At 45.5% G+C, this 16,090-nt stretch overlaps 2 protein-coding genes and 1 long non-coding RNA gene across 7 annotated transcripts in view; 1 reads left to right on the top strand and 2 right to left on the bottom strand.

The window, feature by feature from the left end:
* Nucleotides 1–9,318, bottom strand: part of PITPNA (phosphatidylinositol transfer protein alpha) — a 25,110-nt gene extending 15,792 nt beyond the window's left edge. The window contains exons 1-2 of the mRNA XM_065694746.1: nt 9,151–9,318; nt 4,231–4,261 (exon numbers count right to left, since the gene is read on the bottom strand). Of these exons, the coding sequence (XP_065550818.1) occupies nt 4,231–4,261; nt 9,151–9,170 (51 nt within the window). The 5' untranslated portion in view covers nt 9,171–9,318. The remainder of the gene's footprint in view (nt 1–4,230; nt 4,262–9,150) is intronic.
* Nucleotides 8,045–11,776, top strand: LOC136021975 (uncharacterized). Its single transcript, XR_010615952.1, has 2 exons — nt 8,045–8,527; nt 11,567–11,776. It is a non-coding gene; the product is annotated as an uncharacterized LOC136021975 (long non-coding RNA).
* Nucleotides 10,772–16,090, bottom strand: part of SLC43A2 (solute carrier family 43 member 2) — a 32,093-nt gene continuing 26,774 nt past the window's right edge. For all 5 annotated transcript variants that reach the window (XM_065694743.1, XM_065694741.1, XM_065694740.1 and 2 more), the window contains one exon: nt 10,772–16,090. In XM_065694743.1, the coding sequence (XP_065550815.1) occupies nt 15,929–16,090 (162 nt within the window). In that variant the 3' untranslated portion in view covers nt 10,772–15,928.

The following is a 16,090-nucleotide window of genomic DNA, read 5'->3' as shown; positions in this document are numbered from 1 at the left end:
ACCTAGCACTCCATACACTGAAATCCAGGCTGGAGAAGTGTTAGCTCAGAGCTAACAGCCCAGAAATACATCTCTGGCTGGTTCATCTGCAGCAAGGAAGGAAGATTTCTACAGTGGTTAAGTGTTGTTGACAGAGCACCCAAAATAACAACAGTACCCAAGCTCTGAGGTTTTGTACCACCTGGTGCTCACCAAACCCAAGGAAACATTTATTCCTAGTGGAAGAGTAATAGATGGTAAGCCAAAGTAGTAAGGCTTGAGGACAGGACATCCAGGGGCAGGGCAAAAAGCATCCCAGGCCACTTTTGAGCTAGGAGCAACAGCTCTGCTGGATCTGGCTCTGTAGGGCCAGGTTATACAGGCTCTCCTCACTTGGCTAGACGGTTCCTGCACTGTCTCCAGTAGATTGGGTTTCAGTCTGGAGTCTGCAATACAACTCTTTGCCTTTTGACATTTCATACATAACACTGTAGATGACCCATACGAAGCAGAACACTCACCTCCCTCCAAATGAGCAAAACATGAGAGCTGGGAAATCTTACGAGCAAGTTGATTTAGTGGAGTAAGACCCACATGGACACTCAGAGAAGAGAACTCATTGTGAGTTTGGCAGCTACAATACTAAAGGGGAGGACTGAAGTCTCAGGACAGGTATCAAGGGCACAAAGTAATTTCTCTTAGTAACAGCCATTTGCTCCTGCTCCCTTTTAAATACATGGGTCAAAGTTCAGCCACTAAGAGGATAAGCCCTTCGGTTTAGCATCTTCACCATTTAATCTTCCCTGTTATTTCTGATCCTTTAATCACATTGATAAACGGAGGAAAAGCCGCAAATAAAACTATCCCAATGAACAAATCCTACAGCATCTGCCTGCAAAAGTTAACAGAAAACCACATTCTGTGAAGCCCAAAGTGTCACAGACCTATTCTTGCAGACCTGAGAGCTCCAAAAAACCTTCTTCTCTTCTACAAGAAGTTATCCAGATCAAGAGGATCTGTCTCATAACACCTTATACAGCTGACAGCACATCTTCATTACATCAAATTTCTTTCAAAAGGCCTAATCTCTATGTAACCATCTTCAAAACCAGTCATTTGCCTGAAAGCAGCTTTGAACACAATTAATAAATAAGAGCCCTTTGTGTTTGGCAAGCTCCTTCCCATGTGAAAGGAACAAAGAGGCAGCACAGAATGTGTACACACAGCTCTAATCCATACCAGCATTTCCAAGTGGCAGCTGGCAAGACACCCACACAGCCACTCAAGACCGCGCTCTCCAAGCTGGCACCATGCAACGTGATGTTGGTCAGGGTACAAAAGTAAAGGTTAGCCCCTAAGACACAACAAGGTGTTTTTCTTCTTTCTCCTTGCAGTGTGACAATGTATAAACCAACAGAGGAGTGCAGCTTGCAGCTTGCACTTAAACAGGACCATGTTTTGGCAGTCTCCCAGCAGAAGACAGTCTGCTACAGTCTAACTCCTACATCCTAGCCTTCAAGTTTTAGTCATCACCAGGGCTTCTCTTCCACTGTTTTGCTCCCATCTTAGCACTTACTTGGCTAACCATTCAGCACTGATCTCTTCATTAAGTTCAAAGCCTTCCTGATCACTAGTTTTCTCTTGAATTCCTTACTACTGATTAAGCCCCATTTGCTAGGGGTGAAGGGACTAAACACACAATCCCTGGCATATCAACAGAACACCACAGCAGACTCCATCAGCCCTATTACAATGCCTCAAAGTCATAATTAATTTCATTCCCTGTGTTACACATTGGGATCAGACTTTTGGCAGCAATTTGCATGCAGAAGGCGTGAGCTCTTCAGTATTGCAAGCAAAAATTACCCATATTAAAGGGAAATCATAAGCCTTCTTGCTAGCCAGAGATGCTTAATGAGCAGCTACATGGTCAAGAGCCACAAGAAGTCCCCAGAGCCCTATTTAAGAGGAAATCCTTGAAAGCAATGAAGCTTTAACAGCTGTTTTGTAGTACAAGACAGCAGTGTAGCCACCAAGTGATGCACAGATGTGTCAGCATCTTTCCACACAGGAAGGGGGATGAAGCAATCCACAAACCCAAAGCAGGAGTCATCCTTTGAGTCAATATGGAAATAACCTTTTCTGCTTAAACATACGTTTAAGACTACCACATCACATAAGTACTTATGCAAAGCTAAGTGAACTTTAGAGCTCTTCCCACTTCCTTCAGGATCTGGTTCCTGGAATTCTGGCGTATCACAAGAGAATCACCAGACCTTGAGAGGGCCATCACTCGGGGAACACAGGGACAATATGTACGTTTGGAGGTAAAGCCTGATCAAGTTGGCACATATTAAAGTGTTCTCCTTAGTATTTTTGTTCCTCCTCTCCTGATGATGTTTATTTGCTCATCACTTCACAGACTTTTCAGGTTACTCGACTCTATGGTACAACTCTGATCCAGAGGAGAGGAATACACCTCCTGAAAGAGACAACCCTAGGGTATCCACAGACAAGGAGGTCGCTATACAGACAGATTTACATACCGCCCAATCCCTCAGTTCTCCATACAGGCAGCCTACACACAAGGCTCAAACGTGCCTGGCACTGAACAGCCAGCCAGGGAGAGCATAGCAATGGACTCACTTTAACTGGATGAAGGCTAATCCTAGTATCAGGGAACTTGGAAAAACCCTGTGCTGGGCTCCATCCAGTCTAACTCCCTCAAAGATACAATCTGTATACTGATGCTATGACTTTGTCTTTACATGGCTTGATACCTAGGAGGCATATCAGTATGAGGCAGGGCTCCTGTTATTCAGGCTAAGGTCTTCTGTTCATTGAGCTCTGGGGTACCTTGACATTTACTCATAGCTTTTTCTAACTTGCAAGTCTGCATCCTTTGCTTGCTTGATAAAGCTTATCATGTTAGTCCTTTCTTTGTCAAGGACTTCCCCACACAAGCAGCACTCAAGCACAGTTAAAGAGCCAAACAAACCTTCTGTTAATACCGCTTGAAACAGATTGATGCAGAAAGCATGTAAGCTGCAGGTAAGGAGTAAGCAACAGACTTGTAGCACTAAAAGCCCCATTCCTGCACCAGCATAGAACACAGATCTAAAACCATCCTCTGATGAGAGGTCTAGGCTTTCTGTCAGCATGTGATGCCTGTCACAGCAGACTGATCCACAGGAACAAGGAATTCAGCTTTAACATAGTTTTTCTGTTACTAGCCAGCCTCAGAGTTGCAGAAATACACTGTGTTCTGTCAAAAGAGCAGCGAGTTATAAAAGGGACATGCTTAAAACAGTGCTGCCACAATCCAGCGCACCACTGTCTGTGCCACAGTAGCTGCTATAGTCAGGGGGAAAGAAAAATGAACAAGAGTGCTGTTATCACAGCTCTCCCTGAGAGTCAGAACAAGCCCTTGATCAGAGCTCAAAGACCTCAGGCTTACAGCCAAGGATCACAAGAAGAAAAACAATACATCTGGAAGAAGGAATCTCCTACAGAAGTGCCATGGACTCTGCAACTCAGTCATTTCAATTTCTCATCTCCCTTGCTAGTGTGAACGTTCAGAAATGGAAAACATTTATATGGTCAAATTCTCTGCAAGAGTGGTGCTCAGTGCAGAAGGAAGGAAAGGCAAGCTGCAGCTCTCAGATTGAACAGCAGGGAATCAGCCACAGACACTGCACAACCATTCTCCATGTCCGTTATAAACTACATTTATTGTCTCAATTACAGCTTTACCTAGACAAAAAGACAGTTTTCTTTCTGTAAGAGCTATAAAGGTCTTAAATAGTCCTTGGAAAAATATACACAAGCTTTCTTTAGCTAAGCCAGCCTCGCAAATCAGAAGAAGTTGTTGGTCTTTGTCTAAAAGTTTACAACAAAAGACTTCCAGCAAAACACAGTTTAAAGGGTAATGTAAATTTGTACTAAAGCTTCCTCTTCGTATTAAAAACATAGAAGAACAATAGTATTAATCAAAAGGAAACTGCACTTTATAACAGTCTGAGAAGTCAAGATATGAAATCGACACATCTGAAAGGAGAGAGACTCAGTACCCTCAGGCTTAAAGAAATCCAATTCTTTGGTCAAAATGATGGTGAGTGAATAACAACACACAGGGGTCCTGAAGACAGTCATATCCTTCTCGTGCATCTTCCAGTTTTTGTTCATACAAAAACTTTGATCACAAGTTTATTTACAGTCCTAAAAGAAGGAAGGAAGAAGAAAAGGACTTACCTCCTCCACAGACACAGGCAGGATAACACGGCTGAAAAGGGAACACAGAAACAGCAAGTTAACAAATATCCCTGCAGCTGCAACATTTACAGGACACGTTCCTCACAGCAAAGGCTGCACAGCTCTGTTCCTGCAATATTCCAGCATCCACCCAGTGCTGGCATCCCAAGAGCTTACTCTTCAGCCCCAAGATTATACAATAGCCTCAAAGAGAATCAATACATGATATAGCATAATTGCAATCCTATATTAAACCTGTGCAGTGTTCACAGATCCTTGCTGGTAATAGCAGCCTAGAAGTCTACACAGCATCAAAACAGTTTTGTGTGCCTTCTCACAACATCCTTTCAAGTCACATCTTATTTCTTATCAAGCTGTTGTAGAGCACTGCTATGTGCTTCAGCAGTTTTGCAGAGATCTGTGACAGTCACAAGCCATTTGCTTCCATGTCCTATCCAGTAGGAAAGAGCACTAAATAGAGAACCCTATGGAAGGCTTTCTCAGAGCTGACTGCAAAGGAAGGTGTTGCCTCTCTATAGATGAGTCACATTAATCCACATTGTGGTTTCCCAAATGCCTCTTGGAATCAACTGACTGGACAAGATGGCAAAGACTGCCTGAAGCCACACTGAGATTTTTGGAAAAAGGCAAGAATAAAACTCAATTTAAAGCCACTAAAAATGCAGGTTAAGGCCTTTAAAAATACTATATATACATACATATATATATGTATATGATCTCCAAAACTAGATTTGCATTTGACCTCTGCTCTCAGTACCAACGATGTTGAAACAAGGAACCAAAGCGTGACACAGATATGACACAGATATGGCTACCAGTGGTGGAAGAATTCCAAGTTCTTTGGGAATTAGTCTCAGAGATATTAGGATACAATGGGATCAGGGAAAAGTCCTCTGCATTAATAAACTGATTCTTAAAAAGCTACACTGGTGAAAATAGGTATTTTTTCCCTTCACTAGAGGAATGTTACCAACAAGATACTGTAAGAACAAACTGCAAGAGGGGCAAAATCTGCAGATTGTGCAAGATTCCTTGTGACACTGAGAACTGCAGATGTTTGGTGGCTATAAAAGCAGAATCATGCATTATAGACACTGATTTTCCCCAAACACATGGGGTTAATAAGCCCCAGATTAGCTGTCACCAACAAGCATCTTGGTATCCTGATGGAAGAGCATCTGGAAACATCAGTTCACTGGTAGTTCAAAAGCAAACATGACATCAGAAATGGGAACACCACATACACATACTAAAAAAAAGGACAGTTATGTCACTATAATCTCTCATGCACCAACATCTTGAATACTGCATACAGTTCTGGTCACTTCACCTTGAATATGATACAGGATACAGAACATATGAAGGAAGGCAAAAAATATGACTGGAGACAGGAAGAAGCTTCTGTGCGAGAAGAAAGTAGATAGGCCTGTCAGCTGAGAAGAAAAACACCCAAAGGGTTAAGAGATGGTAGAGCATTAAAGAGTCATGAATGGTGGGAAAACTGTGAATGGAGAAGGAAGAATGACTTTGTCTTACAGCAGAAGGAAAGAATAAAAACCATCAGGCAACAAATTTAAGACCAATGATGTGTATTTCTTCCCATTATGAAGTTGCAGGATTCCTTGCCAAACACAAGAAGTATAAGCAATTTTAAGATGGGATTTGACCAATTCATGGAAGTCCTCATGTCACTTACTGGTAGGATATACTTAACAATCCTTCTACTCTCTATTTATATATTGTTTCCTAAAAATACCTGCTAGAAGGCAAGATGGAAGAGGGCCTTTGATCCACTTCAGTATGGCATTCCTTACATAGGGAACAAAGAAAAGAAAACGGATTTCTACAGGTAGACCATGCCATCAAACACGACATTAGGTTAGTTAACTGGCGTAAAATGATTGATGTAAGGCAATAAAATTGCATTTCTGGAAGACAGTAGATCTGAATATTATCTTAGAGGTCAATGTTCATGAACAGAGAAACAGAAACACAGGGAAGATAAATAGTTTACAATTTATTTAGCCTAGCAAACCAAGAGTGCAGTGGATGACTAACACAGGTAGCCAAACGATAAAGGAAAAGGAGGGAAGACTACTCAAGAGGATGGATCCAGAAGAAAGGCTTCACAATGGGAGCAAAGACTCCTAACTTGGGGACAGAACTAGATCAACATATCAGAAATTATATGATGTGGTTGGCCTGAAACTGGTGAAGAACATTTAACATCCCTCCTAGATTAAAATCTGCCTCAAATGACAGCAAAGGGAAGTACAGCTACAGAGGAGGTCAGTGTCATTATCGTCACTTCACAGGAAAGGGAAGTCAGTCTTTACACTGATTCTCCTCAAGGTCTTCTGATGTAACTGAAATCACAATAAGGAGAACAAGCAGCATCTACAAACCCTGGAACGTCAACAAAATCTAAACTCAAGCAATGAACAAAACCCATGCAGCTTATCTGTAGCATGGACAGGTAGAAATGAAAGATGCCTGATAAGACATCAGATGAAAACGTTAAAAGCTATCTCTGCATAACCATCAGTACAAGAAAAGATGATACAGATTGACTGACAATAAAAGATGTGACATCAGGTCTTTGTTACATTGCTCTATTTCTGTAACATCTCCTACAATACCTATGGAGCACATCATAAAACCCATTTGATTTCATAGGGAGGATGTGACAAGTGGTCTCAGAGATGGAAGAATGATCTGCTCAGATGACATGCAGCTACAGTTCACTTATATTTTTACCACCTACACTAAGGTACCTGTATGCGGTGTTGGGGCAACCTGAACTAATTCAACAACAGCAGCAAGTCCTTCAACTAGACAGGTCACACCAAAAAGAGTGGGGTTTATATGCTTTTAACAACTGCTTCCCGGAACACGAGATTTAGTAAAAAAACCATCACAAATAGCATGTAAAATGGGCAACTTCCACATACAACATCAAGGAAGATTTAGATCAGAGCCAATACAGTGGCATAACTCAGTGTGCAACTGTTACAACCAGTTGGGAACCCAAAGAAGTCAAAAATAAATGCTCATTTTAGAAGTACAGCAGGAACCTTGAGTGTCCTTAAAGTCACATATGTCTTAATAAAGACACAAAGAAGGGAAGAAAACAAACACAACAATATAACTAATGACAAGACTTTAGAAGTTTAGCGACTCTTTTGAAAACAGAAATAGAAGCCTGTAAAAATAAAGCAAAATTAAGGAATTCTGGTCTTTTAACCTTTAAACTCATAATTTGCACTTCACATTTTGGTTCTGGAACAGGCAGTGTGAAAGCTAGGCAGGTATGTTGATTTGCTAAGGTAAACAATATCATCAAAATGACTTGTGGAAGTGATCCTCATCCAAATGAGCTTTTGATACTCCCAGAAATCTCAAGATTCAAAGTATGTTTGCTCCTATCTTCATGAGACGCCCTGTAGGGAGCTTATCTCACTGGCAAGTGAGCTTTACTGCAGTACAGGGCAACAGACTGCAAGCAGAAGCATAGAAAAGATACATGAATGCAAACAGAAACAAACCAGAGGGGTGTTATAAGAGGAAAACTTACATTAACCAACTAAATTCATAGGAAAACCTCAACAAAACAGATGTTACACAAGCAAGTTAATTATCTTTTCATGCAAGTGAAACTAAGCACTTAGCCCCCGTGCCTGTCTGCTACCCAGTTTAACACTGCAGAAGGTAACTGTGTCTCTATGTTACAAAGACCAGCTCTGCTGCTGCTCTTAAAAGTCTGCACCCCTACTGTTGGCTAAAAATAGAAAGAGTTTAAGGACTGGTGGGAAAAGAAGAAGTTAATCAAGTTCGAAGACAACTACAGGGCTCAGGACAACCCTCAATGCAGTTCTAACATTTAAGCCCACACCATGGTCCATGCTCTGGCAAAGAAATTGCTATAAAGAGAACACCAAGAAGACTTGAAAACCCATTTAACCATCAGGATCACAGCTATCTTCTGTGAGGGAGAAAAGAAGAAAAAAAGCACTGAATGCACTTAAGAATGCACTTAAGTCAACCTTAAGAATTCAGGACAGAAATATGTGCAGGACTATGCAGAGCTGAGGACACAGAGCCAAAGTGCAGAGGTCCAAAGGAGTACACCACGTTAACAAGGATGAACCAAAGACTGCACAGAGCAATGCGACCAGCAGTTAACACTCCCCCACAACAGATCCTCCAGCCTGTTCTCCACCCCATGGCGGGGCACAACAACCGCAGAGCAGCCTCGGGGACAGCAAAGGACTCCAAGGTGAGGTTTCCACATCAAAAAAGCCACGTTGGAGCTATCCTGTTTCTGGCACATTCACTCTTATTGGAGGCTGCAGTTAGAAATCACACAGCTAAAGGAAACGGGGGGGGGGGGGGTCCAAACCCGCCTGCCCACTTCCCCCTATGACAAGGAGAACGGGGCAAGACGCTGCTGCCTCGCACGGCACCCACCGTGCACCGATCCCACCCAGCAAGGCCCTCGGCACCATCAGCCCCCCCCCCTTCCAAGAACACCGAGACCCCCCCTCAATGCGGACGACGAAGGGCCGGGAGGCCACGGGGGGCACGACCCGACCACGGCCGCCGCAGCGAACCGCAGAGGCGGTGGGGGGGGGCAGGCGGAGGCCGGTGCCCGCCGAGCTGAGGTGCCGCTGGGCCCCTTCCCCGCCGTGACCTTCACTCCCGCCCGCACCGGCACCGCGGCCCTCACGCAGCGCTCCCCCCCCCCCCCGCTTCCCTGCCTCCCTCCCCGGAGCCCGGCCGCAGCGCAGGGCCAGGCCGTGCCGGCCACCCCCGCGGCCGGTCCCCGCGGCAGGCCCGGTGAGCACAGGGCAGAGGTTGGTGAAGGGGACCGGGGTGAAGGCAGAAGCTCCCCACACTCACTATTCCTTGATGAGCACCATGGCGGAGCCGCACGGGCCGGCCCCGCTGAAGGTGACAGGCGCCTGCGGGCCGCTCCGCTGGGCTGGGCCGGGCCGGACCGCGCCGCACCGGGACGGGGCGGGGGGGGGTGAGGGAAGGGGGGAGCCTGAGGCGGCGGGAGGAGAGGCGGGGCGTTACTGCGGCAACGGCTGCGTCACGGCGCCACGCAAGGCGTGCTTACGTCAGCGGCGTGCGCGGGAGGGCGGCGGGTGTTTACCTCAGGAGAGGGATGAGGGAGCGGAGGTACCTCCCATAAAGCACACGGTGGTTGGGGGCCGCGGGGTAAAGCGCTTGTTGCCGAAGGGCTGGCAAATGAGTTAGTTATTAACGGGCATAGGTAGGGGATGAGTCAGGGCTGCGGTGAAAGGGGTGTACGTTCAGCTCTGGAGTCGTCAGTAGAGGAAGGACATGGATCTCTTCAAAGGGGAGTGCTTCTCTGTGAGGATGAGAGCTGGGGGTGTTCAATCTGAGGAGATCTTACAGAGGCATGGAATGGTTTGGGTTGAAGGGACCTTAAAGCTCATCCAGATCTAACCCCTGCCACGGGCAGGGACCCCTTCCACAGGCAGGGACACCTTCCATAGAGCAGCTTGCTCCAAGCCCCTGTGTCCAACCTGGCCTTGAGCACTGCCAGGGATGGGGCAGCCACAGCTTCTCTGGGCACCCTGTGCCAGCGCCTCAGCACCCTCACAGTGAGGAATCTAACCCCACTCCCTGTTTATTGCGGCCTTTCAGTACATAAAAGGGTTTTACAAGGTGGTGAGAGCCTTTAGAAGGGCCTTTTTGACAAGGGGTGATGGTTTTAAACGAAAAGAGGAGAGATTCAGGCTGGATGTGAGGAAAAAATTCTTTACAACAAGGGTGGTGAAACACTGGCACAGGTTGCCCAGACCATCCCTGCAGCCATTCATGGCCAGGCTGGATGTGGCAACCTGGTCCAGTTGAAGACGGAGGGATTGGACTAGATGAGGTATAAGGTCCTTTCCAACCCAGACTATTCTATGGCTCCATGAAGAATTCCAGCAACAAGGCTCCACCTTGGCACCGGATCACAAGTCAGAGCGGCTTCAAGGCCTCACCCATTTTCATGACTACTCCCTCCCAAGCAGCAGCCAGCCCAGCTGTACTTGGCATTAAGAGTAACCCCAGCTCGTTAGACAACTGCAAAAACCCTTTTACAGGGCCTGCACTCAATAGAAACCAACTAACAAGCTCTAGTTTTACTACTTTTGTTACTGAAATCACAGGGCAAGGCTGCTCTTTATGCAATTGGAAACAAAATGCCACACATCCAGTGTGGGTAACTGAGGTGTGTGGCTTTCCTGCCTCTCTGCTGTAGCACTGTTCCTCTTTCACTGTTTGATACCTATTCACGCTGTGGAACTGAGCTTGAGCTCTTTCATCAACTTGCTGTGTGCATTACTTAACTATATAGTTAAGAGATTACTTTACTAACAGAGATTAGTTGATACCTGGCTGTTCACACCTAACCTGAGAAGAATCAGTCAAGGGCAACACTCGACATGTCTCATGCCACTGGGCAAATGACTCCATGTAAAGCATTCATGCTTCCATAGCCTCATTAAGAACCAAGCAATACCTTTATTACAGAAAAACTAGTGATTAACTTAATACCACCTTTATTTGTAGATATTACTGCAAGAGTGCACATCACCTTACACACAAGAGAGGATGACACAAGCCTGCCACGAGGAGCTTACAGTTCAACTTTGACAAACAGCACATCAATCCTGGGAGCAGGAAGCATTGGGAGAGGCTAAAGCTGGCAGGTTAAAAAGAGAGGGCTTCCTTTAGAAGGGGATTGTCCCAAGAATGAAAAGTGACAGTCAGGCACAAGGAAGTGGCAAGCAGCAATGGGAAGGATGACAACAGGGAGCACAGGACATGATAAAAACAGATTGCACAGAGACAGGCAGAAAAACAAGGACCTGTAGGGTTTATAATTAACAGGTAAGAATGCAGCTACATAACACAGCATTGTTCCAGCCAGTCCACAGAAGAGAACCTGGTGACATATAAATCAGAAGTGGCTTTTTATTTTAAGGAAGCAGCCCCTTTCCCATCAGGAATCCTACTGTAATACTTATTTCTATTATGAGTACTTTGCACTTTTAAACTGGGAAGTGGGGGATACCAAAAGCTCTGCAGATACAGAAGACTCAAAGAAAACCAAACCAACCCAACAAACAAAAACCGCAACACTTGTCATTTTAAATATTTCATTCATTTTACCCTACAGTACCCGCTTTATAGTTGTGGCATATTTTCCAAATTAGCAGCCTGTCAAGAAGGAAATCTCCCACTTGAAAACATGTTAGTGATTTACTGACCAAGTTAAAATCTCATTTTCCTACAGTTTTCCTTTGTAGACAGAGCATGAAGAGGCCAGGCTTTGCTGTGGGAGTCAAGCATTCAATGCCTGTAGCAGCATTGCAGTGAAGTTGGAGTCTCAGCAAGATTTGCCTCTTTTGTGTTTTTGCAGACATCCGTGTCCAGTTTCATCTTAAGGATCCTGACTCTCTATGTCAGGAACTGAATAAAGCTGTAAGTGCCCTATTAAACAGAACAGCGCAGACTTTCTCTGCTACTCTTGACAGCATCGCTGCTATGAAGACTGTGTCAATGGTACTGACACATTAGTGAAAGGAATAAGCTGTCACCCTCCCTTCCCCACTCAGCTTAATTCTTCATTTATTTGCTCTAAGTACGGATACATATTACACACATTTAAAGTCTGTAGAGGCCAGGAGCAGTGTTTCCAGAGGTGCAATCACCTTTAAACAGCAACACTCTTGGCTCCAAGGGCTCCTTCTGTGAGCAAGTACTCACATACCAGATTTCTGCTTCATTACCTCTAGCTGGGGATGCTGCTACAGAGACAGGCGATACAGAGATGACAAGGGCTTTTCCATCATCACACTTTGGTGGCCCATTAATCTTTTTTCCACAAGGTGGCTCATGCCACATAGAAAAGCACATCAGGAATCATCTTGGTCCCACATCACTTGGCTAAGAAAGCCGCAGTGCTGTTTTCCACTCCAAACTCCAGTAATCCACAATTACATTTCCATTAATGGCCAAAGATCAAGGCAGGCTGCCCATAAACAACCACATGTAACAGGACTATCCCAACAACGTTCACTTCTGCACCATGTAAAACAACCTATAGAAGAGGCTGAAGCCACAATACTCTATCCTCCAATGGGCCCACGCTGCAGGAGGTACAGTATTTAAGCAGTTGTGCCACAGTTGGTGGAGTATTTGCACACAGATCCAGGTTTTTGATAGATAAATTTGGGACTGCTTTTTAAAAGTAGTTTGGTTCACAATTGTCAGAGTAAATGAAATCCCACTACATCAGACCAGTTTTTCACCTAGCCCAGCATTTATTTTCTCCATCTTTGACCAATTCTTAAGAGACAGAGCACACAGAAAAAGAATTTTTCCTTGGCATAACTTTCTTATATACAGCAACTAAAAGTCTCCCTGAGTTAACAGATACATCAGACCACTTTTAACCAGCCCCATGTTGGAAAAATAGACTCACAGAATAGTTTGGGGTTGAAGGGACCTTAAAGCTCATCCAGCTCCATCCCCTGCCATGGGCAGGGACCCCTTCCACTGGAGCAGCTTGCCCCAAGCCCGTGTCCAACCTGGCCTTGAGCACTGCCAGGGATGGGGCAGCCACAGCTTCTCTGGGCACCCTGTGCCAGCGCCTCAGCACCCTCACAGGGAAGAGCTTCTTTCCCAGTATTTCATCTAAATACTTCTCATCCCACAACTTTCTTGTGTACCCACTATTCCTGGTGACTGCCAGCTAAAGGCACACTTTACTTGCCATCTGCAAACAGAGCCTGAAACTCCAACTCAAAAAGGAGTGAGGTTCTATTCCTCACAGCTGACCAGCAGCTTCTAAACACCACAGCCCATCAGTAGGGATGCTAAGCATATACATCCACCATTTTATCAGATGAAACTGGCTTAGAAGCTATTCCACATAGAAGGCAGGAACTGGGAACTGCAGTAGGGAGGTAGATGGCAGAAGTAAAACAGTGATGTTTAATTTAGCTGCACATACTTCGCATGCAGTAGCATCTCTCCTGTGACTTCCTGAAAACATGCCACTATTCCCTCATTTTGCAGAGATATTTCTATGGGGAATTCAAGTGGCCAAAGAGTGGAAGCTACCACATATGATGTTTTGAATGTGAGGTGGAAGTAATGCTGAGTCAGCACACCATCAACCATCTCTGTTTTAAAGACACTGCCAGTCGGAGGACACTCACCTGCCTGAGCTCTCACTGATAAAAGAAATAAATAAGTTACATTTAACCCATTATTGTCATGTCACAGTCAGAGCACAAGTTGGAATCTTCACAATATTTAGGAGTATATATCATATGAAATGCTGAAATCCATAGAAAGCCCTCTGGAAATTTAGGCAAGCTGGTGGTCTCCAAACTTGTACTTGAGACGATGCCAGGTGAACAGGAAAACGAATCAAGACTCTGCCTCCTTCATTATTGCTTGACACAAAAGATAGGAAAGCTGGGACAGTGGCTAACTCATACCAAAGCTAGAGGTCAACAAAAGACAAGAAGTTGTACAAGAGTGAAGTGTTGACAGCAGGCAGTAAGGCTGTCTTGGAACAAACACATTTAATAAAGGCAACACATTAAAAAAAACCCCACAAACGTGTAAAATACTCAAGTGGTGAGCTATTTCCAAAGGAGTGACTGCAGGCTAAGAGGTACCATGGGGTGAAGCGTCTGAACTGCCCGCAGGAGCCTGGCTGGAGATGGCGCTGCTGCCCCACAAAGCTGCCTCCTCCTCCTCCTCTGCTGGCAGGGTTTCCAGCCGTCCTGCCCAAGAGCTCACCAGCCTTCTGTAGGAAGGGTGAAGACCTGAATGGGCTGAGCATCTGCATGCTCCAAGCCTTCTGTAAAGGGGTTAACACCCAGTTCCCAGGCAATTTCCCAAAGGAAGGTCTGAGCACGCTGTTGTTTCCAGTCCCCAGCACTAACAGGGCAGTGATTGACTTTTGGACTTTTCCAACCAGACATAAAGCGGTTGAATAACTTACCCCCTGCCAGGCTTTGCAGTACCACAGGGGTCAGCAGTTCAGAAAGCACCACCACTGCATCTTCAGAACTGTTTGGTTTCTGCTCCCAACCCTCCCACAGCCACTAGCTCAGCCCAATGCATTTGGTGCTGCATGTCCACTGGCAATAGCCACCCTCAACACTGCACCTTCCTGCTCCGAGCAGGTCCAAATGGTGCAGTGGTTAATGCCAGTCACAATGCTATAGAGGCTGAGCTACCAACCTCAACAGAGAGGTTAAGGGCAGAAAAATCAAATTTAGACAAGACTTAGGAAAACCCCTATAAAAATAAGCAGGTTAAAAATTCCCTTTATATTCCCTCCATGGTGAACAGACCTGGGGGCACCTTTACCCACACGTATTGCTCTAAGTCAGCTTCAGCATACAATCGATCACCATGTACTCTGTCCAGACAGAGCATCAACATTGTAGAAGGTTCTTAATATAGCCAAACCGGCAGCTTTTTGGTCAGTCGCAGTAACCTGGTGTTCAGCAGCTTGGGGGCTGTTATCAGAATGGTGTAAATAAGCTATGGCTGGAGGAAGAATTACTTCACCACATCACCCATATGTCCACAGGATCCAGTTACCAGACACAAAGGAGTGTTCTGCACTCGTTGGTTCCTCTCAACAGCAAGTCAGCTCACAACATGTGAACACCAAGGTATTTGGAGCCCCGGAGCTCAGCTTCAAGAAGCTTTTCCACCTTTAGTACATGCTGCTGCTCCCCTCCCAGGGTCATGGTGGAAGGAAGAAGAGGCAAAAGGCAACAAGTCCCAAAGCACTTCATCGGTAAATGAGATCCAATTCCTATCTCAAAGGTTCCAGGACCGCAGACAGTTTAAAACACGTACAGGTGGTTTATGGGCCAGGAAGAGGAGTGGTTCCAGGCCTTTGAAAGCTTGATCTAGGACCAAGCAGTACATTAGGCTCTTCAGTGTGGAAGGCAGATCCATTGCTCACAAGTCTGTGTCATTTGCAGTAATAAAAGGTTTGGGAGCTGTCAGTGCTAGCAGCCAACATTTAGCAATACACTGAAGCTGTGCTCACACACGCAGGAATAAAATCCCCTTCCCTGCCTCAGGAACAGTCCAGGGTACGTCTGGATAGGCAATAAAACCACTGGGTCCAACTACATATCAAGCAGAGAGACCACTATGAAGCCTCAGGGAGGGAGGAAGGAACGTGCAGCTTGCATCTGAGATAATGTCACAGCCAAGGTTGGGGGAAGAGGAGGAGAAAACAGACTTCAGTGTGTTACCTTTGCAACTCAAGTTACGGTCTTTCTTCCCTCTTCCCCCATCCCTCTATTCCTTCTCTCCCAAGTTTCCTATGCAGAGGTTCTGCCGCTGGAGAGTGTGATCAGGGGATGGTTTTTGACACAATATCTGCGTGGCCTTTATAAAAAGGGAAAGAGTCCCGTGTTCTGGAATAAGGAGTGGGAAGTCTCCTCCTGCCACGTGTCTGAGGAAAGCTCAGTCATGATGTCCGGCCCTCACTCCAGTGATGGGCAAAGACTGGCAGAGCCAGGGGAGAAATAGCCTGGCTTACACCACAGGTAGAACCCACGGATGTGGTAGGAACCTGTACAGGGGAGGATGTATTTGAAGCAAGAGTTTAAACAAAGGCTTCCTCATTGGGAGTGCCGTTGATTTTGAAGAAGAGTTTGGCATCCTCCATCTTTTGCTTTTTCTCTCTCTCTAGCCTGCGCCTGTAGCACACCAGGTAGATTGGAAGGCAGAAACCCAAGAAGCTCACACCAAGCAAGCCGACATTCAC

The sequence above is a fragment of the Lathamus discolor genome, chromosome 14, assembly GCF_037157495.1.
Source record: "Lathamus discolor isolate bLatDis1 chromosome 14, bLatDis1.hap1, whole genome shotgun sequence".
Lineage (NCBI taxonomy): Eukaryota > Metazoa > Chordata > Aves > Psittaciformes > Psittacidae > Lathamus > Lathamus discolor.
This window is presented reverse-complemented; position numbering and strand designations above follow the sequence as displayed.